Below are 27,071 nucleotides of genomic sequence, written 5' to 3'. Positions count from 1 at the left end.
TATGCAGATAACAGCAGGTGGTATGGTATCTGCATACAGCCCTTTGTTCTGCCATGGGACTGCAGTTAAATGCAATGTTATTAGCGCTCCCTTGGAGAATCACAGCGTGCGGTCCCTGCTATCGGCTGCCAGTCCGAACAATGGATTTTAAACTCAACACAAAATCATCGTTCAGCCGAAAAGCAAATGATGATAGGCTTTACACGCAACAATTATCGCTCAGAAGACACTGAGCGTTTTTTTGGGGGGGGGGGTTGAGTGTGTGTGATCGTTCCGTGTAAATGGGTCTTTAGTCTTCCAAACAATATTGTAACATAGATAATTTTCAACATTTCTGTTTGAAGTTGTTGAATTGGAACTTTCATTGTGTTTTTTCCAAATAAGGAGAATATCCTACTCCTGTTATGGACACACAGATATTGGGCTTGTTAAGCTAGGTTCATATCACATTTGTGATGCGCTTTCCCAGGTGTGCATATGCTAAATGCACATGTACTCTCTTATGGACACTGATGTACCCAATTGTCCATAAGGTTACAGTCTGATGGAGGCTGAAAGAGTAGCCTTCTGGCCTGCACACACCAGTAGTAGGTTAAAGAAAAAAAAGATGGAATAGTATAGCAGTATCCAGTAAAACGTTAAAGTGGGAACCTATAAGTGACACATGCCACTGTATGGCATCAATCTAATGTATACATCTCTGTTTATACGTTAAAGGGGTTCTGTCATTAGAAAAAAACAAAACAATACTTACCTATTCCTCCCCAAGTAGTGTTCTTACCACGTCTTCTCCTGACTTCTCCAGTCCCCCAGATCACATCACCTCCAGTCGTCCGGATCCTCTTCTTCCTGTAGCGTATATTCACAGGCATTCTACTTCCTGCAGGTCAGTGTACCTGATCACTAGTGATGTAACGTTCCCTGCCTAGCGGAGAATACTGAATCCTATGCCAGGCTGTTGCTGCGACTGCGCATGTGCGGTGTCTCGCTGCAAGTGTTCATATACTATTGACGCGGGACACCGCGCATACGCAGTCGCGGCAATAGCCCTGCATAGTATTCAACATTTCTACGCTAGGCAGTGAACGCTACGTGACTAGCCAACGGGCATACTGACCTGCAGGAAGGAGAATGCCGACAATGTATCTGCGTTACAGGAAGGATCTGGCCGGCTGGAGGTGACATGACTCGTGGGACTGGAAGAGCCAGGAGAAGATGCGGTAAGAAGACTGCCTGGGGAGGAATAGGTAAGGATTTTTTTTTCTAATGACAAAACCCCTTTTAAGTAGAGGTCACAAATGTAATGTGAAGCGGAGGCTTACAGTTACACTCAGTTACAGTTAAAGGGATTCTGTGATTATAATAAAAAATTTAATTGCAGGGCAGGTGATGACAAAAAAAAAGACCATACACTTGCCTGTCTTCGGCCTCTGGTACCCAGCTAAGCTGCTCCTAGTGCCCTGTCGTCCTCCCTGACCACGGACAACCGCCAGAAGTCAGGTGACTCCTGCAGCCAATCTGAGGCCACAACAAACTCCTGGCATCTTGGCACTCAGGATATGAGCGCTGATACCAGAATTTCAGATGGTGTTGCTGCAGCCTCTGATTAGCCACAGAAATTACCTGACTTCTAGTGGCCGTTCACGCCCAGAGAGGAGGACGGGGCAGCTGGTGCGGCTCAGCAGGGTCCTAGAGGCCGAGGACAGGTGAGTAGACTGTCTTGACTATTTTTAATCACCTTCTCTGCTGTTAACAAAATGCTTCCTTATAATCACACAATCCCTTTAAGTCTGTCTGAGACTTGGACTGTCGCGAGCATCTTACTGTCTTTTCAAGACTGATTTCTATTCTCTGAAGTTTCTCATTCAAAAGACTACAAGCAGAGATCCTGAATACTGCAAGAAATTTCGATGTTTCAATGAACGTTTTATTTTCTGGAACAGAAATCTCTTTTTAATTGCTATAATATAAAAATAAAATAAATCTTTATAATTTTTCAAACCTGCACAGATTGGAGAGCAACCCAATGCCAAACCTGTTTGGTGAAGGTCCAGAGGCTTCCATGTTTGAGCAGATAGCAGGAGAGGTAAGAGCTACAGTTCCTTCACAGTAGCAGTGGGATTTATTATTAATACTAATATCAGAGGAATAGAAAATTAAAGAGTAGCTGCACTTTTTTTCCAAGTCTAGAGGTTTGTAGAAAATGTCTATAGACTTCTATGAGTCCACCTTCACTTGCCGAGAAGAGGCACAGCATTCTCATTCTAGCAATTAGTGGGGGTCTCAGCAGTGGGACCCTCACTGAACAAAACTTTGGACATGTTGCTCTGACATTTCAAAAGTATGAAAAAAGTGCAGTTAAGGCCCATTTACATGGAGCGATGATCGCTCAAACGACAGTTTGAGTGACAGTTTTGAGCGATCACTTTGCATAAACTATTACGTAGCTACTCAGCCACTTAATAGCTTATTGGCATGCAAATGAAGCCTTCGCTGAACGCAGTTAATAGCCCGAGGGCTCTTATTTGCTTTCAGCTCATTTGTTCTCAGACTGGTAACAATGCACTACCCGATAAGACTGCACTGCGATTTTTAGGTTGGCCTGAATTTAACGATCAGCCAGCAGTGCACGAAAAGTACACAGTGGCCGCATGGTAAGATGCAATGATTATCGCTCTAACAATCGCTTTTTTGCAATTTTTGAGCTACCATTGCTCCGTGTAAATGGGCCCTCAGTGTTTAGGGTACCTTTTACACTGGATAACTGCTAGCCGAATAATCACTAGTTGTTTTGTTTCAGCTTGCCCCCAAATTATCGCTGGTTAATCAGAAGTCGTCTGGTGTAAAGTCACAGTAATTCATATGTTAATGACTTGCAAACAATTTGCAGGGAGATCCCCTCTATGAAGGATAGCTCAGCAAACAACTAATAAACAATCATCGCTCTTTGTAAAAGCAAATGACCGATTTGTCATTTGTACTCTTCAACTACCTTTCTGAGCGACTATATATGATCAGGATAGTTGCTCCGTGTAAAGGTACATTTAGATTGAATGTTGCAGTCAAAGCTACCTTCCAGTTTGGAACAATTACCCACACTTGTTCTTCTCTGCTGTTCGTTCGATCTGCCAATTCTAGTTCCAATTTTCAGCCGTAAGAGATGGCCATTACAATTTTTTCTATCTAGCTGATTGCGTACTGCTCCCTGATTGGCCACAGCTGATCTTGTGAATAGCTCTGGCCAATCAGAGAACAACTATAGTGCATTGGTAGTCTAACACTATGAATGTACTGTGGGGATTAGGTAGTTTGAACATTGCATCAGCCAGCTTGAACAGCTGAAAATGGGATGGAAACCTAGCAGATTGAATGGACGGCACTTGCCACCTGCCCTCTCTGGTCCTGGAACTGAATTTTGTCTCAAAACTGGAAGTTTTTTTCACGTTAATTTTCATTTTGAGGTAACACTTTTTTCAAATGCAGAATAGACCATCAAGTTGGGCTGTTCAGCATTATGGGGGAAAAAAAAGGTTTACATTTTTTTGCCGCATTGGATGCTTGTGATGGATTAGTGGACCATGCTAATTTCTGTTGTTGTTGCCAGGTAACGTAGAGCAAAGATGTCGGAGTAAACCCTTCCACGTGTCACTGATTTTATTTATATTGATAAGATCTGTCATCAGATGTGTTTTTAATAAGTGGCTCTTAAAGGGGTTGTCCCAGATTAGAAAAAAGGGTATACTATTTTCCCAGAAATGGCACCACTGTTATTTCTCAGCTGTGTCTAGTATTGCAGCTCAACCCCATTGAAGTGAAACAGGCAGTGTACAGGAGCAGAGCAACGTCTAGGAAAATTAATAGTCCCTTCTAGATTAAAGCAACCCTCTGGTTTCAGGGCAAAATTCTGTCCTGGCACAGAAGGGGCAGAGGGGTATATATCCTGCAGTTGTTCTCTGCCATCCTTCTGATCCATTGGTTTTGGGTCTTGTTTTCAGCTGTCAAAGATTATGGCTTCAACAATTTTCTAAGTACATAATTCATAGTGTACACTGCTCTCTGATTGGCTAGTGCTGATCACATGAGCTGCTCTGGCCAATCGGAGAGCAGGTGTAGAGCACTGGTAGTCTAGCGCTGCCAATGTATTGTGTGGATTCGCTAGTCTGAAGATTGTCAGCTATCTTGGAAGAGCCAAAAACAGGACCTGGAACTTGAGGATCAAAGGGACAGCCGAGAAGAACAAGTGCCGGTAATATACCTCTTTTTCTCGTCTTTATCATTGGGAGACACAGCTTTGACCTTAGGTAAAGTAGCACCTGCTGATTGGAGGCGGACACTAAGCAGACAAACATGTTGGCTCCGCCCGCTTGCTATATACCCTCTGCAGGTACTCAGCTAATCAGTGGCAGACCTCTTCAATGAAGATCTTCAGGACTACAGGGATGTGGGGACAGGCCAGGCAGCTCACTACCTGTTCCCCCATGAGGAGGATGGACGGCAAGTGTCTGTCCTCCCCCAAGGAGCGATTGCAGGTCAACGGGGCAGTATTAATCTCCGATCTACCCCTACGCAGGGGGGGCGAACGGCCAGACATTGCTGTCCGTTGTCTACCAGGAGAAGAAAAGGTGGCACGTCTGGGGTCCAGTTCGTTGTCCGCTATCCATAGGTCCCCCAGGGGAGCCGACTCTGCCCTCCCTGTGGGGCATGGGGAGCTGGTTGGGAGGCCCTGCTGGAGGCAGGGAAGAAAGAAAAAAGATTAGGTAAGTAAATAGGGTTTCCCTTGCTGCCCTACCCCTGTACAGAAGTCACCTCCTGTGTCACGCTGCCTGACAGGCTGTGTAGTTGTTGCATGCGGGTGGGTATTCGCCGCCATGCGTCTTTTGTTATATCTATACTGGGTGTCTTGGGGCTGTGTTAGAGCTTGCTGCTGGGATCTGTTGTTCTACATGTTGTTTCTTAGCGGCTTAACTTCACAGGTGTGGTTGATTTTGCTGTCCGGGCATGGTGCTTCAGTCAGCCAATCCCCAAAGTCTGTGTGTGTGTATGTATATATATATATATATATATATATATATATATATATATATATATATATATATATATATATATATATATATATATATATATATATATATATATATATATATATATATATACACACACACCAGCTCCTTGTCAGTGTTTGCTGGTTTTCCTCTTGAGCAGTCCTGTGTTCCTGCATGTCTGGTGGCTCTGTTGTGGTATGTCCTGGTGTGAGCAGGGTCATTCTCCAGCATTCTTTGCAGGTTCTGTTCTGTGTGAACTGTGTCATACTTCTGTATCTGTGTTCTGGTAGTCCTGGTGTGAACAGTGTCATTCTCCTGCGTGTCTGATGTATCCAGGAGAAACTGATCACCACTATACGACATTACCTGTATAGCCGCTGTATGGCATTACCTGTATAGCTGCTGTGCATTTCTGTGTAGCCGTGCGTGTTCTGCATGGGGTCACGTGGCTTGGGTTATGCTGCCATGGGCATATATGTATTGGCTGCCGCACGTTGTATTGTGTTCATTTGCCGTTGGCCACCTGCCGGACAGCTTGACACGCTTGGCCGCTGCGCGTGGACGGTCCTGTATGACAGGAGCTGTGGCTGAAAGATGGGGAGGCCTGCTGTCCCCTCCATGCACAGTTTGTGCTTCCCCCCCCCCCCCCCAATGGCTATGTGCCTCATTCCTAGGCGCCTCGGTTCCACCTCCTCCTGCAGGTCAACAGAGCAGTATTCTCTGATCTACCCATACGCAGGAGAGCGAACGGCCAGACACTGCTGCCCAGTCAACCTCAGTGTGATTCTGGACCTACTGATACCTGTGGAACCTCCCATACTGGGAAGAGTACTTGCACAGGGATTATCTGGTACTATGTGCGGTATGAGATTTACACCCAGCTAGAGATTATCTCATTTTACAAACAACAGTGTTCAAACTAATTGCCAACATGGCTCCGGCCTTGCTGAGACCTATGATACCCTCCATTTGGAAAGAGTACTCGCACAGTGAGTCTCTGGACTCATCGCTCCCCATTTCTGCTCTGGTCCGGGTTGAACCTTGCCTATCGGTAGCTCCCCTGTTGACCCTCCTGCAGTTCCCTGCAGCCAACCGTACCGCGGTGTCTGAGTCCAGAATGACATGTTGATAGGAGCTGATCAGAGCCACATACTCTGTGCACTCTCACTACAGTACGAGATTTACATCCAGCAGAGAATATTTTGTCTTACGAACAGTGTTCGAAGTAATTGCCAGCATGGCTCCAGCCTTGCTGAGACCTGTGGTACCCTCCATTTGGGAATGTGTACTCTCACAGGGAGTCTCTGGACTCACCGCCCCTCATGTCTGTTACAGACCGGCTTGAGCCTTGCCTAACGGCTAGCTCACTAATGGGTGCCGCATGGGGTTCTCTGCAGGCAGCCTTGGCAGTACTCTGGGCTTGCTGACATCTGTGGTACCTTCCATATAGTCCACGGACACATTACTCCTCTTTTCCGCTCCGGAACGGGTGTGCCTTACCTGATGGCTAGCTTCCCTATGGAGGCCTGTCTGCAGTGTCCTTGCGGACAGCTTTCGCACTTTCTCCATGTACAGGATTAGACGTGGGTCACTCATGTTGCATGAATGATCCTGTTGAGGCAGGGTCCATCGCTGACCCTAAATTCGGAGGCAGAACGGGCCTCACATTCTTCCCTATTAGGGATGTCTGGGCTGTTGCCATTAGGAGTACTCTGTAATCAGTGCAGTCTACAACTTCGCTCCTACAGCATTTCTCCATATAGCCTTCCTATGCAGGTAAGAGCACCGTCGGGAAGACAAAGCATTTAATCGGATGGAGTTAGTAGTGCGCTGCGATACTCTTGCGCTATTTCCTCCTGCAGGATTGCTAGCAGGAGACCCTAAGATGGTATAGACTAATACTGATTTCAATTCTTAGCGCTCGCCCACCCGACTCCGGAGGGTTCCACAAAGGGACCAGCGAGACTCGCGTCCGGGGGTAATTTGGCAGTTATGCCACATTTTAGGGTGCCTGGTTGGAGTCATGCGGTGGCAGTGACATCTTGGTAGTGAGCCGCCCTGGCTTGACAACTCAGATGCCTTTTTCCTAGGCCTAGACTTCTTCAGGCCGAAGGTGGAGGCTATGGCCATTGTCAAAGTCTCAGAAGGCTGATATTAATGGTATTTTTGAGCCATGTATCTCCATCTCCCTATCCCTCTGGTAGTGGTAGCTTCCATGCATTCACCTGGGGTGCTTCCTATTAACCCTTTAATAGCGGTGCCGTCGTTACGACAACCTGCCTAGCCGGGTGTTTACAGTTTGGACTCCAGCGGACCCTGACATTTAACTATGTCGCTTGCTAGCGGGCACGCAGCTCTTTTAAGATTTTACCCCCCTTTCTGATGGTGCTGATGTCATAGCCAGCTCGCCCGGTCTACCGTCTCTCTTCTAAGCAGGAGGCGCTATTGGGCGGAAGTTTCTTTGTTATCAAAAGAAGGCTGTTATCGTCCTGTTGCATGTTGCCTCGCTGCATGTGGTATCTTGGCCCCACGTTAATGAAGTCTGGTCCCATGGGACGAGCCGGTCACAAGTGGCCTTGGTCGTAATTTGCAAATTTACCTCTCTAGTGGCATTCTTCAGTCGCCCTAGCTCTGCTGGTGTTCCCGACAACACAAGTGGATCCTCGGGTTTCCGAGATGGGTTCCTCACACTGGCGCTGCTTTGCAGCAGTGCAGGGTTACCGTGCCAGAGACATCGTATGTTCAGGCTGTGTTACGGCACTTATTACTTGGACAGCGGTGCCTTATTGGAAGCTCCTCGTCTGGAGCCTTTTTCTTGGTGGGGGGGATAGGACCGTTTCTTCAGGTCCCTTTATGCTCCGTCTCTATCCATGCTGGATGCGTAGGCACCCATTAACGCTCGTCGCAGTTAAAGAGCTGATTACGCTTCTTTACACGTGCGGCTTCTTATATTTTCTCACCCCCTTGGGTACTGCTCTAGAAGTTCCCAAGGTCTTTGCTGTGTCCCCCAATGATACAGACGAGAAAACTAGATTTTGTAAAGAGCGTACCGTAAAATCTTTCTTGTCATGTTTATTATGGGGCACAGCACCCACCCAGCACCACAGCACCCTTTTTGTTACTCTATGGTCGCACTGGCGCCCTCCTAAGTTATTTTAAGCACTACCATTTGGTAACCAGCCCCACTGGGGCACTCCTACTGCTTGCGTACAAAACTGATTAGCTGAGTACCTGCAGAGGGTATATAGCGAGCGGGACGGGCTAACTCGTTAGTCTGCTTAGTGTCCGCCTCGGTCAGCAGGGCCTATATACCCAAGGTCAAAGCTGTGTCCCCCAATTAACATGACGAGAAAGAGATTTTAGAGCAAGTTCTTTACAAAAATCTAGTTTTCCCCCTCTGGTCTCGGGACAGAATTTTCTTCCAAAACTGGAGGCTTGTTGTAATGGACTCCTCATGTCAGGCAATAAAACTGAATGACATTGTGTTTGCCGTATGAATGTATATACAATCCATCTGCCATCCTGTCTTTACAGTTTGTATTCCCACTTAATGTCATGATGGCAAACCTGTGGCTCTTCTCTCCAATCATCAGTAGGTAAGAGGCCTCCTTTCTGATCGCAGACATGTATACATGATGTATAATGCAGTATATGTACTTGTCAGCTTTGTTTTCTATTTAGAGTACTAGAACACAAACCTTCGAGCAATGCTATGGTGCGGACAACAACTGCAATAACCATTTTCAATGCTGGATTCAAGGTAATATGCTGATTATATCATTATTCTCTTAGGGCAATGAAATCTCCTTAAGAGATGGAGTGGAAATGTAGCATGGACTATGCAGGGGGGGACCTAGATTATAACGCAATGCAAAGTTTGTTGTATTAAGGCCCTTTTGAACAGACCGATGATTGTATGATCACTGCTTCATCTAAATCATCCAAGACGTGAAGAAAACACTTGTTTGTCAGCGGATCACATCGTTCATGCGCCCATAACAATGACCATTTGTCAGCAGCAAATCTCCCCGCATACACAGGAGATGTGCTGCCAACAATAATGGAGTCTATCAGCTACACAAAGTTATGCGCAATCGTTTGTAAGCCATTCATCCCCCAACAATCAGTGTAAAAGGGCCCAGAAATGATTGTTGATCATCACTTGTTATGGGCAGTGTATCTGCCAATGTAAAAGGACCCTTAGGGTGTTTGCATCTTACAAGTACTTACTGGGCTGAACTTGCAGGTGCAGATGCAGCCCAGCAATTAGCACTGCATTGCTAGTGGCGCTGTGTAAAGAGTGCCTTTTAGTGTAGAGAATGTTTTATTGGGTATGTGATAGATACCTATTGTTATGTAAATATCTATGCACTATGAAAATTTCATGTCAGTCTAAACTTAGGGCCCATTTACACGCAATGGTATTCGCTCAAACTTACAAATTTGCGCGATAATCGTTACGTGTATATGCGGGAAGTCGCGCACTATTCGTTCACTTGTCGTTTATGGCTGGTTTTTAGCCAGCATAAAAATAGTTGTCAGGCAGTTCTAAATTCGTCCCATTTGAATGGGAATTGTTGAATCTTTTCAGCAGCTGAACAACATGAGGGGAGGGGTGGGGTGGAGTGAGTGTTTACCTTTCCAAACACAATGAGTACGTTGTTTACTCATGCCAGCTGAAGACAATGGATTTCTTCACACTAATTAAAATCCTCCTGGCCCGATAAACACACGCCCACCTGAGCAAACAATACTGAGTTTACTTTAGCTAATGGGGGAAATGGAGACAATTTCAAGCAATTATATTTTATGCAACAAAAAAAAAGTCGTCAATTTGTTCAGTTGTTCGTCTGTTTTAGCGATAATCGTTGCATGTAAAAGGGCCTTTACACAGGACAACCTGTCAGGTGCAGATGTCCGACAGTCATCCCATTGATAATCGTTTCTGTGCTTTTACAATGGATAAAAAGAATCTGAATACTTATGAACAAAACATTGTACTTGGATAAACAAAAGTAAATGACCAGATGAAACAGCGCTCTGTTGTTCAGCAGAAAGAAAAAACAATAGGTGGTAGATCGACTCACCTGGTACCAGGTGAGATACACCTTAGCCAAGGCGACCCACCGACACCTAGCATTCAAGTTTGCATAGAATAGCCCCGCTCCGCGATCCAGTAGGAAACCAGAGAGCCTGCTCAAACCAATTAAGACTTCACCTGATGGGAGTCTCCATGTAGCCAGGGATTAGGAAGGAAAAAGGAGATTCAGCGCTCACAGGATCCGGGGTAGACCATTTAGTAGTCCGATGTATTGAAACAAGAAGTAACTTTAAATACTATAATGCAACGCGTTTCGGCTTACGCCTTTGTCAAGCAATACAATTAAAACCTTACAGATCGCACATATATACCCATATGATCAGATGTACTTACTCAATCGAACGCTGGCAACATTACCATGTGGGTTCTAAGAGAACGAGTTAGTCAATTGACTCCAGGTCACAACCTACGTGCTATCAAGGAACGCGGTGTGCGCTCAGAATTAGAAAGCCTGGAACGCAATCTTTGTGCTCCATTTCTACTATGCTAGTCCGACCAGCACAGACATCTACCCATTCACAAAAATCAGTAGTAGACAAATTAAACATACATTACAATCCACCTCAGCATAAACACTTCTTACTCTCTTGGAGGGCAATTTGTGCTCCAATAATTGTTAACAAAGAACCTATATGAACACCACTCCATTGTCACCACTACTACACAATTATCATAATTATTTCATCATTCCTATGATATAATCCTAGATAAATTTATAACATTAAACACAATTATAATTTGTCTACTACTGATTTTTGTGAATGGGTAGATGTCTGTGCTGTTCGGATTATGATGGTAGAAATGGAGCACAAAGATTGCGTTCCAGGCTTTCTAATTCTGAGCGCACACCGCGTTCCTTGATAGCACGTAGGTTGTGACCTGGAGTCAATTGACTAACTCGTCCTCTTAGAATCCACATGGTAATGTTGCCAGCGTTCGATTGAGTGAGTAAATCTGATCATATGGGTATATATGTGCGATCTGTAAGGTTTTAATTGTATTGCTTGACAAAGGCGTAAGCCGAAACGCGTTGCATTATAGTATTTAAAGTTAGTTCTTGTTTCAATACATCGGACTACTAAATTGTCTACCCCGGATCCTGTGAGTGCTGAATCTCCTTTTCCCTTCCTAATCCCTGGCTACTTGGATAAACAGTGAAGAATAGACCACTAAAGTTTTAAGGTGCCCAGATGACCATCTAATGTATATGGGGGGTGTCCCATCCCTCCCCAGATGGCAGGGGAAAGAAGGAACAGGCATGTTAGATTTGAACATGCCCAATACTTTGTTTTCATGGGAGATAAGCTGCTGGTGGAGGTGTCTAGCTGGTGGTTATTCCCTCTCCCTCTTGAGAACACATGCTCGCTGTATATATGTATACATGTATATTGGGTGGGAAGAATAGTTAACTAAATTCAGCATTCAGACAACCGCTGTGGCCCTTTTACACACAATGAGAGGTGCACGATTCTAGTTTGCCCACATGAACAAGCTGGTGATATCATCGCCATCTCATTCGCGCTCGTGCAGCCTGTTTAGACATGCAGATCATCATTTAAACGCAACAAGAAGTGAACGAGCCAATGAACCGTTTCAGCCGGCATAAAACTAAATGCTGACCGAAAAACAAAAAATTCTCAGTCATCATTTAACCATTTATTACGTTTTAAACTGAACGATTTATCATTCAAACGATTTTTTGAAAGCTAATTATTCCATCTAAACGCACTTTGAGTCTTTTTAGACTTAAGCACCCAACAGTTGTCCAGAGATTGTCACTCCTGTGCTTTCAGACAGGTTGAGATTGCTTCCGCCCTCCCGCCTCTATTCGTGGTAAACGGGTAGTCTGTAGACCGACAGCTACCTGATTACACAGGTGGATCGTCAGTACATTTTTATGTCTTCGCAACCTGAACAGCGAACGTTCAGCGAAGGAATTATTGTTCGCCATTCAGGTTGCTGGCAGCTTTTACACAGAACAATTAATATGCAGATTCTCACGATCCAGCAGGAATCTGAGCAATAATCGTTCAGTGTATAAGGGCCCTGAGGTCTATGGCCCCTTTTGTCCTGAAACAGCCTTTTAAGGCTTTCTTTACACTGGCATCATGGTTGGTTTTTACAGGAGGCATGATGAATGCTCAGGGATCCTTTGTTTAACAGATCCTGGAGTATCTCATTGACTTGTAATGGGTTTGGCATGTTCTCCTTTGTTCACAGGATCGAACTGTACATAATGTTTTATTTCGGTCATTAACCCTTTGCAATCCAATTTTGGATTCAGGGTTTCCTAGGGAGCTTTCTCTTTCTGCCATTTTACAATGGTGCCATCTGCTGACTAGAGCCAGTACTGCGGTATGGGATATGCTGGAGAGGCCCCTAACAACAGAGCGGCCAGTAATATACAATAAGAATGCTCTGCCAGATGTAATCCGACATCGGAGCTGTATAGCCTTCAATCAGAATGTCTTCAGATGTCAGACAGTGGATTGGAAAGGGTTAAAGAGTAATTGAAACACAGAGGGAAAAAAACTAAAGGAGGTGTACAGAGATGTACATATAATGGCCACTTGATTACAGACACCTACCTTTTGACGACTGGAACTTGAGGACACTTCTCCAGCCATGCCCATGTATAACCTCCAGTATACATGCTCACCTCTAGCCAGATGCAGTGTAGATTTTCAAAGTAGAAAAGGCCAGCACTTAGAAATCTTTATTCCAATCAGGTTAAGGGGCCACTCCAGCAAAAACACATTTTTCCATGCCTGCCACCCTCACCTGATTGCTTGTCACACTCTGGAGGTCTCCTATGTGTATTGCCGTCACTTCCCTGCAGTGCATGATCTGTATCGGGCACTATCTTAAAGGGGTTGTCCCGCGAAAGCAAGTGGGGGTATACACTTCTGTATGGCCATATTAATGCACTTTGTAATATACATCGTGCATTAATTATGAGCCATACAGAAGTTATTCACTTACCTGTTCCGTTGCTGGCGTCCTCGTCTCCATGGAGCCGTCTTGCGCAGTCCGGTCTTCTTTCTTCTGAATGGGGCCGCTCGTGCCGGAGAGCGACTCCTCGTAGCTCCGCCCCGTCACGTGTGCCGATTCCAGCCAATCAGGAGGCTGGAATCGGCAATGGAACGCACAGAGCCCACGGTGCACCATGGGAGAAGACCTGCGGTCCACCGTGGGTGAAGATCCCGGCGGCCATCTTCGCAAGGTAAGTAAGAAGTCACCGGAGTGCGGGGATTCAGGTAGACACTATCCGGTTGTTTTTTTTTTTTTAAACCCCTGCATCGGGTCTGTCTCGCGCCGAACGGGGGGGCTATTGAAAAAAAAAAAACCCCGTTTCGGCGCGGGACAACCCCTTTAAGGGCGCCCACCCACTGGCGTTTGCGATTTTCGTGCGTGAAAAACGCAGCGTTTTTCGCGGCTTTTTCGTGCCTTTTCCATTAATTTCCATTGACATTCATGGGTGCATTAGGAGAAAAATAAGGACACATATGCAACTGACAGTTCCTATGTTAAAAATCGCAAAACACCGCAAAAAAAAACGCCAGTGGACAGGAGTACATTCAATTCTAATTGCTCTTGAGAAAAAACCAAAACGCAAAGAAAAAAAATCGCCAGTGGGTGGGCGCCCTAAGGCTGAGATTTTTTTTTATATTCAGGTTCACTTCTATTCCATGATGCATCAACACCGCTTTAGCTGAGGCTGTACCATTTTCGCCTGGTGGAGGAATCGTTTATCATTGCCTGCTATATTCCCCTAAATAAGCTACAGATCATAAGTATACAGTTAGGAGGATGAGCTGTGATCTCCTCTATTATACCTGTGTGATCATCATCAGTAACTGTGATAGGAGTGTCTGTGTCCTTCTGTAGACAGGTTTGGTAGTAGGATCCTTGTAATGGCATCACATAAACTGAGAATTTGACTAGAAAATGAATCCCTTACCCCTAAGTAAATCTGAACTGGTCAGAACTGAGATCACATGACCATCTGAGAGGAAAAAGGGCGGAGTTTCAGATAGAAAGGAATAACTAACCAAGGTAATACTAGCTTACTTGTATATACTGGGGAAATAGTTACATAATTAATGAAAAAAGAAAAAAAAAGCAAGTATACCAAAAATGGTGTGATCTACTAAATAAATCCTGTGGATGTAAACAACTCATCGATGAAAGGGGTCGTAGGTGGATGTTGGGAATCATGCTGACAAACAGGCGGTTCACAGTCAAGCAAATCGCAGCTGAATACAATGCCGGCGCTGCTCCAACTAATGTGTCTGAAAGCACAGCTCATCGCTCCTTACTGCGGATGGGCTATAACCGCAGACAACCAGTTCAAGCAGCATTGCTGTCTAAAAGAAACAGGGAGGCGAGACTCCAGTGGGTGAAAGAGCAGACAACTTAGATCAGATTAGTGGAAAAACATCACCTTCTCAGATGAATCCAGATTTCTGTTGTACTGTGTTGGTGGGAGGGTGATAATTTGACGCAAGCAGCATGAATTGATGAAGCCGCCTTGTCAGGTGTGAACAGGTCAGACTGGCGGAGGTGGGGTAATGGTGTGGGGAATGTCCTCTTGGCTCACCCTGGGTCCTGTCTTATCTATGGATGGAAGCCATGATGAATTGCAGTTCTGACGGCCAAAGGAGGTCCAACACTACTGGATGGGTGTCTCTAACAAAGGGGTTATTCAGTATATATACTTTGCAAACTAGTACTCCAGACTTTGTATCATTGCCTTTTTGCCATGGTTTTCTTGGGACCGCAGCAGGGAATGAGTTTAATCTAGTTTAACCGGCTCATGTGTTTGTTTCCATCCAGTCAAATGTGATCCCTGCCACGGCGAGAGCTACTGTCAACTTCCGACTTCACCCATCTCAAACAGTGGCCGAGGTAAGGAATGCTGCCTTCTCGTATACATATCGGTTGATGAATGCTCATTCATGTTACACAATGTTGTGTTGTAAGATATATCAGCACATCTACTTCAGCTTAAACAGGGCAATTTTTTGTGACCAATTTGTCTTATTGCTCCAATGTATCTAAAAACAATAATGAAGCAAATTATTGATAACTAATAGATTGCAAATAGTCTTGTTAACCCCTTAAGGACATGGCCTATTTTGGGCCTAAGGACTCTACGATTTTTTTTAGAGATTTTCATCTCCATTTTTCAAAAGCCATATATTTTTTTTTTCCTTCAACATGGCCATATAAGGGCTTGTTCTTTGTGTGGCGAACTGTAGTTTTTATTGGTGCTGTTTTTGGATACATAGACTGTATTGTAAAACTTTTATAATTTTTTTTTTACGATAGCAGGAAGAGAAGATAACTTGTTTTTCTAAATCGCTGCATTCAAAGTCCTATAACTATTTTATGTTTCCATGGACGGAGCTCTGTGAGGGCTTGTCTTTTGCGTGATGAGCTGTAGTTTTTAGAGGTACCATTTTGGGGTACATTCAGCTTTTTTGATCACTTTTATTGTGTTTTTTGGGAGGCAAAATGAAAAAAAATAAGCATTTAGCCTCAGTTTTTTAGGGTTTTATTTTTCTTTTATGGTTTTATCCTGCACGTCAAAAAAGTGTATGCAATTTGTTGTACGCGTCGTTACAGATACGACAATACCAAATATGTGAGATTTTAATTTAAAAAAATACTAATAAGGGAAAAAGAACAAAAAGGGTTTTGTTTTGTTTTTTTTTGGGGGGGGGGGGGGGGTTCACACTATTTATATCCCTCTATGGGACCTGCACCATTATACCTATAATCGCTATGATAAAGCATTGCAGGACTTCTGTCCTGCAATGATTTATGACTTGTAATAGTGATCATAGGCAATGACAAAGCAGGACGCCTGTATCTGGCATCCTGTTGCCATGGCAACCCATCAGCCCTCCTCAATTACATCGCGGTGGTCTGATGACGACACAGATCCCGATGCACCCCTGCTGTTGCAGCGGGAGGCTGGCTATCGGTGACAACTGGCCCCTGCTGCTGCATCTCTTCTGATCTCGCACTATCCACAGGGCGTAACTGTACGTCCTGTTGGGTTAAGTACCCTGCTACCAGGGCGTACAGTTACTCCCTGTGCCGTAAATGGGTTAATAATAATGTTGTACCACTTTGTGTATACAGCCCCTATGCAATACTGTGTGTCTCCATGGTTACACACTACAAACAAAACCTTTATAGTCAGATCCTTCATAACACACATACTTTTTACATAATATACATGTACGTTCTTTATAATCTTCAGGCTATCTGTTACTGAATGGGGGCACAAACTGACGCCCCCCCCCCCCCCCCCCCTTCTTTCTCTTCTTGTCCTATTACTTCTCACAGCTCATTGTTTGTTCTAGTTGTATCCAGCCTATACAGTGTTAGGTGATATCAATCACCTGGACAGTACTGACTCGTACATCTTACCTACGCTGATACATTCTTGGAGGGGTCAGCACTCCTGGTAGCCAAAACAGTGCAAAACCTTTATTGCTGTTTGGATAATGGGAGTGCTGGAAGAATACTGTGGCTCATCGTTTCGGGGCTCCCCCGGGTTCTACCTGCCCTTCAGGGTGGTGGTTGGGTTGCTGCGCATACATACATACTGCACTCCCCTTAAGAATACAGCGGTCTCATAAGATCACTGTATTCTTTCAGGGCTCTTACTAGACAGACACCCCAACATTTTCTCGTGTTGGTTGGCTACTAGGAGTCCAGAGCTGTCCCTGTAATATGTTGCTCTTACATGCACCAGTATATTAAGCTGACAAATCCGCTTTAAAAGGGTTCTCCCAGTAGGAGACATTTTTTTTCAAACCTCTATAATGACTCCACATGATTTCTGCAGCCAATCAGTGGCATGCACATCATTATGGTGTCATCGTTACAGCCAGGTTTAACCAATCCCAGTATGGATAACTGGAGAACAGCAGGGGAATTTACTGGGTGAATATTTGGTCTGTTGTTGTTGTTTTTATCCCATTGTGCCCAATCCCAGAAACCCCTCGAAGTGTGATAATCCATCATCAATCTGTTAATTTGCAGGTGTTGGACATAGTGAAGAACACCCTACATGATGAAAGAGTAGAGATCTCCGTTGTGAACTCATTTGATCCTTTACCCATTAGCCCGTACGATGAATCAAGCTTTGGGTACCAGATTTTACAGCGAACAATCCACTCTGTCTTTTCAGCAGCCCCAGTTGCCCCAGGTATGAAATATATTCTCTCTACCAGCACAATGGTTGTTTCCTATCTGTTAAGCCAATCCTTCTTAGCCCCCTTGGTTGATATTACAGGATAAATTCATCAGGGCTGTCAGCATGGCTCTGCAGCTGCAGTCCCACTGATGTTATCCCCATTATTTCCTTTTTTCATACTCTCCTCCCTTCATCTGAATGGACTGTTCTTAGCTCCAGTTACCGTCATTTGACAGCTGGACCTAAGAAGAGTCTGACTGGGTGAAGGGAGGAGAGTTTGAAAAAACAAGAAAAGCAGGAATAGAGTCAGCGGGACCCTGTGTCCAAGAAAAACATGAATAAAAGCAATTAAAAAGTTGTATGCACCCCAAAATCATAGCTATAAAATCTACAGGTCGCTCGCAAAAAACCTTGATCATGAAAGGGTTTATCAGTTTGCCGCATCTTTCTCCAGCGCTTTATTCTTTAAAACGACCCTCTGGTTTCTGGGCAGCATTCTGGAGGCCGGGTATTACCTTTAGTTATTCTTCCCAGCCCTGCCTCTGTTCTTCCGGTTCCAGGTCCCGTTTTCAGTCATCCAAGATGGCCAGCGTGATCTTTAGACTACCTAATGCTCACAGTGCATTTGTAGTGTTAGACTACTAATGCACTATACCTGCTCTCTGATTGGCCAGAGCTACTCATGTGATCAACACTGGACAATCAAATATGGGGCCCGAAACTGGCGGATCAGAGGGGCAGCAGAGAAGAGCAACTGCAGGTAATGTCTTCCCTCTCTCACCTGTCCCGAGACAGAATTTTGTCCTGAAGCTGGAAGGTTGCTTTAAGATTGCCATATGATCTCCTCCAGCCTTTAGTAAATTCATCCTCACGTTTGTATTGTATGACGTACAGAACTTATATGTCCACTTTGTGTCTTTCATTAGGTGTGTGCATTGGAAATACCGACAGCCGTCACTTTGTCAACCTAACCGACAGCATCTATCGTTTTAGCCCTTTCAAATTGAAACCCGAAGATTTACCCAGGTAGGGTGACTAACAGAAACCTCGCACTTTGGTAGTCTGAGATAACTTGCCCAGTTTGTGTTTACCAATGCAAGATGATATATTGACTTATTACATATACATTGACATGCCCAAAGTCCTGGAATAGCGGTATGTTCTGGGATTATGAAGTGGCATTACCTCAGCTGATGACTTGGGAACCCCCCACACCTCTATAAGTTGTGAGGTTGAACACTGGCCAACGTTCTCATGGCAAAGCGACTTGACTCATTGGAGTTCGAGCGAGGCATGATAGTGGCTGCCAGATGGATGGGGCATTCCATTTCCAAGGTTGTGCGGGTATTTAACATTCCCTTATCCACAGTATCGTGTGTGGCAGGAATACGTCATAGAAGGCATTACCACCTACAATTGACAGTGTAGTGGTGCTTTAAGAGGCTCTGCCACCATCTTTCTGCACCCCTCTCTGAGAGTGCCATAAGGTAGTGCCCATCACACTGATATGTCTGTTGTATAGAGCTGTGCAGGAGTTTTGAAGAAACTTGCATTTTACTAATAGCAGGAAGACCGAGAATTAGTCCTGCATATTCATGTGATTGCAGCTAGACACATCCACCCTAACTGGACCTTAGAGGACTGACAACATGTGGCGCGGTCTGATTAGCCATAGTACCAATTGTTTTTTCTGGTGCAGACCCCATAAAGGTGCCTGTCCACATGGCTCAACATCCCTCCAGATGTTTTCTATCTACTTGTTGAATCGATGCCACATCAAATTGCTGCACTTCACCGCACTAGAGGAGGTCTTACGTGATATTGGTTCCTGCCCCATGACAGCTATTTCATATTGTATTTATGAATATATCTAAATGGGGTGTTTAGGAATGGAACATATTAATTTTCATGATCTGTCAGTTAGGCAGATTATACGATTGTTTGGGGAGGGGTGTCTGACTGGAACTACATTCTCTACAATGCCACACTAATATTTAATGTAGAACTGCCGCCAGCTCCAATATGAATTCCCTGGGTCTCTAATCTGGGGGCTTCGCGTTTTGAGCTGGTTGCAGTTGTGCGTGAAATTTAGTGTGGTACCGTGTGGGCCAAAAAAATCTAAGTGGCCTTTTATTGTCTAACCAAAAAGATTTCTATTTGCAAACTACACAGGCCCCTTATCCAGCAAGGTCGTAGAAATGAGGTATATTCCTTGATGCGTACTGTATGTTTACGGCTGCATAACCACGTGGTTTTCTTTCGTCTTGCAGGATCCATGGGTTTAATGAGCGCATTTCTTTGGAGGGTTTAGAACAGCTTACACAATTCTACTATCAACTGATCCAAAATGCAGACTCTGATAAAGTTCCTGTTGCTCATCAAGCCACCCATGAGCTATAATGATGGAAAGGGCAAAGGTGCCAGGACTAGTCTATCTGATGGTGTCAATGGTTGGTTATGTTAATTAAAACGGCCGTGTCCTTAAGGTTTTAACTTTTTTTCCTCCTGACTTTCAAAAAATCATAATTTTTTTTTTATTATTATTTTCCGTTTCCACGGCTACATGAGGGCTTGTTTTTTTTTTTGTTTTTTTGCGAGACGAGATGTACTTTTCAGTGCTACCATATAATGTACTAGAAAACGTAAAAAAAATTCTATGTGGAGTGAAATTGGAAAAAAAAGGCAACTCTGCCATCTTTGCGCATCTTGTTTTCACAGCATACACATTGCGGCAAAAAGGACATAACTTGATTCTGTTGGTCAGTACGATTACTACAATACCAAATTTATGTAATTTTTACTTTTCCTGTACTTTATAAAAAAAATACATGCATATCTTTGGGAAAAAATTATCTTCTGCTGCCACAACTTTAATTTTCCGTTAATTTAGTTTGTGAGGGCTCATTTTTTGCAGGACGGTCTGCAGTTTCTGTATGACTTTTTGATTGCTTTTTTATTGCATTTTGTTTGGAGACGGCGTGACTAAAAAAGCGCAATTCTGGCGCTGTGTGCTTTGTATTTTTTTGCCAACTTTCACGGGGTGGGATATATGGTTTATTTTGATAGATCAGACTTTTATGGATGCGGCGATACCAAATATGCAGTTTTTTTTCTTGTTATAAACAAAGGTGGCGGGTTAAATTTCCTCTTATGTTTTCCAAGAATTAAAGTGTGAAAATAATTTTTTTTTATTAAGTCCCCACAGGGAAATTGAACTTGCGATTTGTTTGATCACTCATACAGTATAATGTAATACCGCAGTATTACATTATACAGCATGATGACAGGTAGGCACATTTATTAATGGCAGCCCTGGGGGCCTTCAAAAGGCTCCTGGCTGCCATGGCAACCTAACAGCATCCCATAATTGCATCACAGGGAAGGGGCGTATTCATTTAGAGGGTTAACAGTCGCAATCAGCATTAGCGCTGGTCAGGGTTGTTTTCTATCACAGACAGCTAGCAACCGCCTTGTATGGAGTGGGATTCTGCTTCATATAAACCCCGAACACGCAGGTTGTAACTGTATGTGCTGTCGTGTTACGCGGTTATGGGTGGCCATTAAGGGTGGTACTTCTGATGTGCCGCCTTTCTACCACTTCAGAAGAAGTTAGTATTGCTGTGTATGCTGCAGTCCTGATGCCTAAGGGCTCATAACAGGCATATTGTCGTAGTTCTAAAAGCCCATTGATTTACATTGGGCTACTCACAGCTGTGTTTTTCTCACGCATGTATTACACACGGGACAAAAAAACGCCGCATGTCCTATTTTGGTGCGTATTATGTGCATAATATGCCCATTATAAGCTTATGGGAGCCTAAAATACCCAGAGAATCCTCCTGTCACGTACATATTTACTGCGTGTTACACGCTGAATACGTAGTGACAATACACCTGTATGGGTGAGTCTAGGCATTGGATAGTGATTGGAAACCAATAATGTCATGTCAAAGCGTTTTAACCCCTCAGATGCCACAATTAGTGCTGACTGCAGCATCTAAGTGGATTGGAGCCCCCTCAATGCATCGTCCTCCACTGTGGCCTAATAGACCCTGACCCCAACAGGACCGAATACACCTAGCTGTCATTAAAGAAAATGACATTTGGAGGTAATACACTGCACTACTAAGTATTACATTATCTAAGTGATCAAATAATTGTATGTTCAAGTCCCCTTGTGGGACTAATGGCTCCTTCATAATGGCGATCGCGATATCGCCACTAGAAAATTGCGGCAAAATTGCAATTTTGCTCATGAGATGTCTGAGCGTTGGCAATGCTTTTTCTTGCAATAGCATTGCTGCTGCTAGCGATTTTCATGCGCAATAGAAGTTTCTAATGTTAGAAATGCATTGCATGAGATTCATGCGTAGCGATAGGAAGGAGGCTCCATAGGGAAACATGGGAGATGAAAAAAGGAAGAAAAAAAAAGCAAAACACATAAGATAGGACATGCTGTGGTTTGGGGTTTTTTTTTTCTCTCTATCTCACATGAGTGAAAACATCGGAAATGAATCCATTGAAAATCATTGGTTTCATAATTCTGCTTTTTCACTCGCTCTCGCAACGCACAAAAAAAAATTCATGTGTATAAATATAAAAATCACATTAAAAAATTGCCATTTTCTCACCAGATCCACTATTTATGACAAAATCGCAAACAAAAAAAAACTACAAAATTGATATTACACCGTTCAGAACATCCTGTACTATAAAGGTATTGTGGTACACATCCTAAACAGTTCACTGGATCACTGACGGATCCTCTATGGAGACTTAAGGTACAACGAGGATTGCTCAAAAGCCATCTTTTCAGCGATAATCGTTGCGTGTAAATGTGTGCCACCGTGCACTTTTCGTCCATCACTGAGTTCAGCTCAGCATAGAATCCACTGGCCCTGATAAGAGGGACCACATGCTGAGTACTCTGCAGGCAGCGCTGATAACATTCTTTCAGCAGCTGTCCCCCTGGAGAACAATAGCGATATATTTTGAGAACAGACCACCCACTGTTCTCTAAATACATGCAAATGAGGCTACTTAGCTTCTAGTGGGCTGATTAACCCATTAGTATCTAATGCAAAATGATCACTCAAAACTGTCAGTTTCTGACGAATTGTGAGCGCTCATCTGTGTGTGTAAATGGACCTTTAGACTGCAGTTACAATATGCAGTGATCTTTAGAAGCTGCAGAAAACAAATGGTGCTAAATTTTTTATGAAACTCTATTGCGAGAATGATTGTCAACCCAAAATACTTGCCTTTAAAGTGATTTTCCAGGCAGTGCCTGCTGTCACAGCCAGGATACACTGGGGTCAGAGCAGAAGCCTCAGCTCCAACCCCTTTGTAATGGCTGGTGCTCGTAATTACAGGCACAGCTCTCATTGCAATCAATGGCCACTACACAGGGCTCCCACCCCGGTGTTTCCTAACTGTGACAACGGGCACTGCCATAAAAAACACTTTTGTAGGGGAAAACAAATTCCCCCAAAGGTATCCATAGCATTTATGTTTATTTCAGACTTGAATATTTTACTTTACTGACCATAAACTGAGCCTGTTAACTGAGCTGACAAAACTGCTGCTATTAACCAGTTTGGTGAGGTGTGACTTCTAATATAAAGTTATCATGTGATTAATGCGCCATGTAGGTTTGGCCTCTGCCTGAATAATTAACGTAGAAATCTATTAAAATAAGGTACTAGTTTTTGTAAGGGCCCCTTCACACGGGCGTATGCTCATCTCATGCACCTTAGCGCTGCATATTTGGAAACTAACTATGCTTTTTTGCGTGTGCATCAACGTATTTTACCGCACTTTTTCTGCCCACAGGGCATGTTAACTTGCGTGCAGCAAACAAGACACACCGATTTGAAATAACTAATTAGTTCCAGATGGATGCTTTTTTTCCCCATCCTAATTATGCAGCATATCACACGTCTCCCTGTGTATTGCGTGCACTCTCCTCTTGACTAGTATGGAGACCTCTGGTGCACAAATGTATAGAAAGGTGGTATAGCATTTTTTTTGCATGACCCAAATGTGCGCTCAAAATCTGGAAGTGTGAAGGAACCCATTGTAATCAATGGGTTCTGTTCTCTGCTTGTTGCGCGTGCAGAAGTAAACACGCCTGTGTGAAGGAGCCCTAAGAGAGATATTAATATGACTTTTGTACCCAAGACAAGTTTTCTGTGAACCTCACACTGGAGACGTATTCTGAGCATCCTCGTACCCCGAGTGGTAGTGTGGCGGCTGGAACTTGGCAGGCCAGGCATTATCCTATAGGCATTACTAACTGGAAGACAGACTGTGTATTTTTATTCTGAATTATTTGAAAATTCATTAAACCAGGTTCACATTCTTTCATAATTGTTATTAAAGGCACAAGTTGTAGTGTATCGGGGCAGGTAGGAGGGGAATGCAGAATAATGCACTAATTCATATGAATGATTCATTCGGTTAGAGATGTTCCCATTAATCTGTACTGATTGGTTGGCTACTTCTGACAATGCAGATGTATTGAAAAAGCACTTCAACTGTTTTTGTGAATGTTTTCTGAAGATAAGCTGATGGGCAATAATTTATTTTTGTGCTATTTTTTTAATCGAAAGTTCAATAAAGATCATATTTAATTATTCTGTATCTGTTTTGTTTTACTTCAATAGGTAAAATATTATGTTGTAGTATTAAACATGTAATGGGCGTTAAGGGAATCTGTCACCTACTTTTAGACCTATGAGCTAAGCTTAGGGGCTGACAGTACGTGACCCGCTGAGTCCCGGGTTGTAAGTGTTATACTTGCCTCCCCTGTTGCATTGAGTGGCACTAAGTAGTCCTCCCATTATAAATTTAAAATGGACGGACTACTTAGCAGCTCGGCTCATTGCACTGAGCGGCAGCTTTCAGCGTTGACAGCAGGGGAATGACAGGGAAGGTAAGTACATCCCCAGAATCAGCAGGTCACCTACTTTCAGACCATAAGTTTGGCTTATAGGAATAAAAGTAAGTGACAGATTTCCTTTAAGGGTATTTTTACACAGGCAGATTCCTTACCTTGAGCAGTGACTGACACAACAAGTTGATCGCTGCTCATTTAACTCCTTGGTATTGCAACCATTTTTCATTTTTTTTTCATCCACACCTTCCAAGAGCCATCATTTTTTTTCCAATCAGCATATCTGTAATGAGGGTCTGTTTTTTGTTTGTTTTTGTAGCATGAGTTGTATTTTATTAGTAGTTCCATTTAAGCTACTATGTAATATATTAAAAACTTTAAAAACATTTTAAGAAAGATGAAATGGAAGAGAAGTGCAATTGTCCTGTTTTTGTGCTTCATTTTTTACAGTGCTCATGCTGCAGAAAAGAATTTCTACCTCTATATGCTGTGGGTCAGTACAGTTATGGCCACAGCAAACCTATCGCTTGTTTTACTCAAATAATTGTTTTGGTTTTTTTTAAAGTTAAAATTGCTTCCTGTCACCATATTCCGAGACCCCAATTTTTAAAAAATGCCATAAGTGGGGTTGTGTGAGGGCTTGTTTTTTATGGGGCGAGCTGTAGTTTTATGCGGGCACCATTAAGGGGTATATATGACTTTTTTAATTCACTTTTCTGCAGGAATTTCAGGAATAGTCTTTGTTTTGATAATCCGCTTATAAAATGGTTGTGGAAAGACGGTCAGTCAGACGAGCTCACTGCCTGATCTGCTAGTGAAAGGCCTTCTACAGTTTGCTTTACACCGTGATATGTGGAAGCTGCAGAAGCAAAATCGTGTAAAATTGTTAATAACTCCCTATTGCAAAAATGATTATCAGCCAAAAATACATGGATTTAGTAAAATAGATGGTCTCCATATGGCTGAAATAAGCTCCTGATCTCGTGTGTAACAATATTGTGCTATTTTGATGCGACAATCAATTTATGTCTTTGTTCATAGGATCACTAATTATACAAGTCATCTTATGTGAAAGGAACAATCTGTTCCTCGCTTCCTACAAAACCACTTGTCCCTTCTTAAGTCCTGTAAGCTACCACAATTACTAAGCAATGTAGTGTATCTACTCACAGAGCACGGCAAAAGCAAACCGCTTGCTGCAGTATTTTTAAAGGGGTTTTCTGGGCTATTACAATAGTTGATCGGCTGGGGTCTGCGGCTTTGGACCATGGCTGATCAGTTGTTTGGATGCTCATGTTCAGCACCAAAGTACAGTTTAAGGCCTTTTTCACACCAACATAAGCGATTTTACATTCGACCGTATGGGCTGGAAAATCGCATGAATGATGAATTGCCGCGATCAAGTTCCGATCTCTAGCCGCGTATTTTTGGCAATTCCCACGCGCGACTGCTGTGTGTCGGTAAAAAAATACGTTGCAGTGCAGAAATCCCTCAGTCGGCAGAAATCCGAATACTGGACTCCGATAAACTCCCTCCCCCTTCCTTTTTTCAGCTTCCGTATAAGTTTATTGGAGCTTCTTGCGTATCTCGGCCAAAGATAGCGCAAGACCTATCTTTAGTTGCAGCGTATAAAATCGGCGACTAAAAATGGTTGCCGTTGTTCTATTTTTGACATGTTTTTTTTACGCAGCTAGAAGTCACGCATCTGAATGAATACATTGAAATTGCAGGTGCGGCTTCCATTAAAAGTAATGAGAGCCACGGTTGGTTTTTTGTTTATATTTTTTCTATTCACCAGTTGGCATAAATAATGTTACCCTGATTATTTAAGTTCATTCAATTGGATGTCAAAATTTATAGTTTGTTTTACACTATAAAAACACTTTCGTAAGAAAATGTTTGTTTGTTGTTTGGTTGTTTTTGTATTCTATTCTGTGTAATAACTTTTTTTCTTGGACTGAGCTAGGTGAGGGCTTGTACCATTTTAGGTTCTAGAACATTTCTTAAATTGCTTTTTATATCCGTTTTTAGGATATGGAATTAACACAAAAAAACATTTATTGGTCCTTTTTTTTTCCAATTCATTTTTGTAGAACGTTTACTGCAGGGGATGCTTGGTGCATTAGCTTCATAATACAGTGATAACAACTATGTGTAGTTTTATTTTTTTTTTATCATTTTTAAATTGGGAAAAGTGTATTTTTTTTAATTTTTTTTTTCAACATTTTGTTTTAATTTTTTTCTTTAGCCCCACAAAGGAATCAGACTATGTGGTCTTCAAAATATTCATGTACAGAGGAGCTGTCAATGAATGTAGTCGCAACCCTTCTGACTCTATTTCAACCTTTCTTTTGTTGAAACCACTGTTCAGCCGCTTACACACGGCACGTCTGGATTCCGCATGCGGATTTCCGCCACGGCAGACCTGTGATTCATCGCGGAAGTGAATTTAAAATGTTTGTGGACGATTGCAGATTCCATAGTTTTTTTTTCTGCACGGATGTAGGCGGATGCACAGCGGATCAGCCACGTGGAGAAAAAAAATCACACTTCTTTGTTCAAAGAAGGCCTGCCCCCCCCCCCACCTCCCTGCCTTGTCTCCAGGCAATCTGAGAAGTATATGCCTACAAATCTGCAATGCACTCACAATTACATTGCGGATGCACTGTGGATTGAACGTATCCATAGAGATCAATGGAGCCCGTACACGTGGAATCCGTGCCATAATGAAGCATGCTGCAATTTATTTTCCGCTCGTGGAATCCGCAGTTCACATCCGCTTGTGTGCACGGAGCTGCGGAAGCTCATGATTTCCTCTGG

General features: G+C 43.3%; 1 protein-coding gene across 1 annotated transcript in view; it reads left to right on the top strand.

Annotated features, from left to right (window-relative positions):
- PM20D1 (peptidase M20 domain containing 1) overlaps window positions 1-23,998 on the top strand; it is a 52,188-nt gene extending 28,190 nt beyond the window's left edge. Inside the window, exons 7-13 of the mRNA XM_066600185.1 lie at window positions 2,011-2,086; window positions 8,577-8,638; window positions 8,724-8,802; window positions 14,980-15,051; window positions 17,203-17,368; window positions 18,283-18,382; window positions 19,627-23,998. Of these exons, the coding sequence (XP_066456282.1) occupies window positions 2,011-2,086; window positions 8,577-8,638; window positions 8,724-8,802; window positions 14,980-15,051; window positions 17,203-17,368; window positions 18,283-18,382; window positions 19,627-19,756 (685 nt within the window). The 3' untranslated portion in view covers window positions 19,757-23,998. The remainder of the gene's footprint in view (window positions 1-2,010; window positions 2,087-8,576; window positions 8,639-8,723; window positions 8,803-14,979; window positions 15,052-17,202; window positions 17,369-18,282; window positions 18,383-19,626) is intronic.
- Window positions 23,999-27,071: the final 3,073 nt, after the last annotated feature.

The sequence above is a fragment of the Eleutherodactylus coqui genome, chromosome 4 (assembly GCF_035609145.1).
Source record: "Eleutherodactylus coqui strain aEleCoq1 chromosome 4, aEleCoq1.hap1, whole genome shotgun sequence".
Lineage (NCBI taxonomy): Eukaryota > Metazoa > Chordata > Amphibia > Anura > Eleutherodactylidae > Eleutherodactylus > Eleutherodactylus coqui.
Note: the sequence above shows the minus strand (reverse complement) of the source record. Positions and strands in the feature narration are given on the sequence as shown.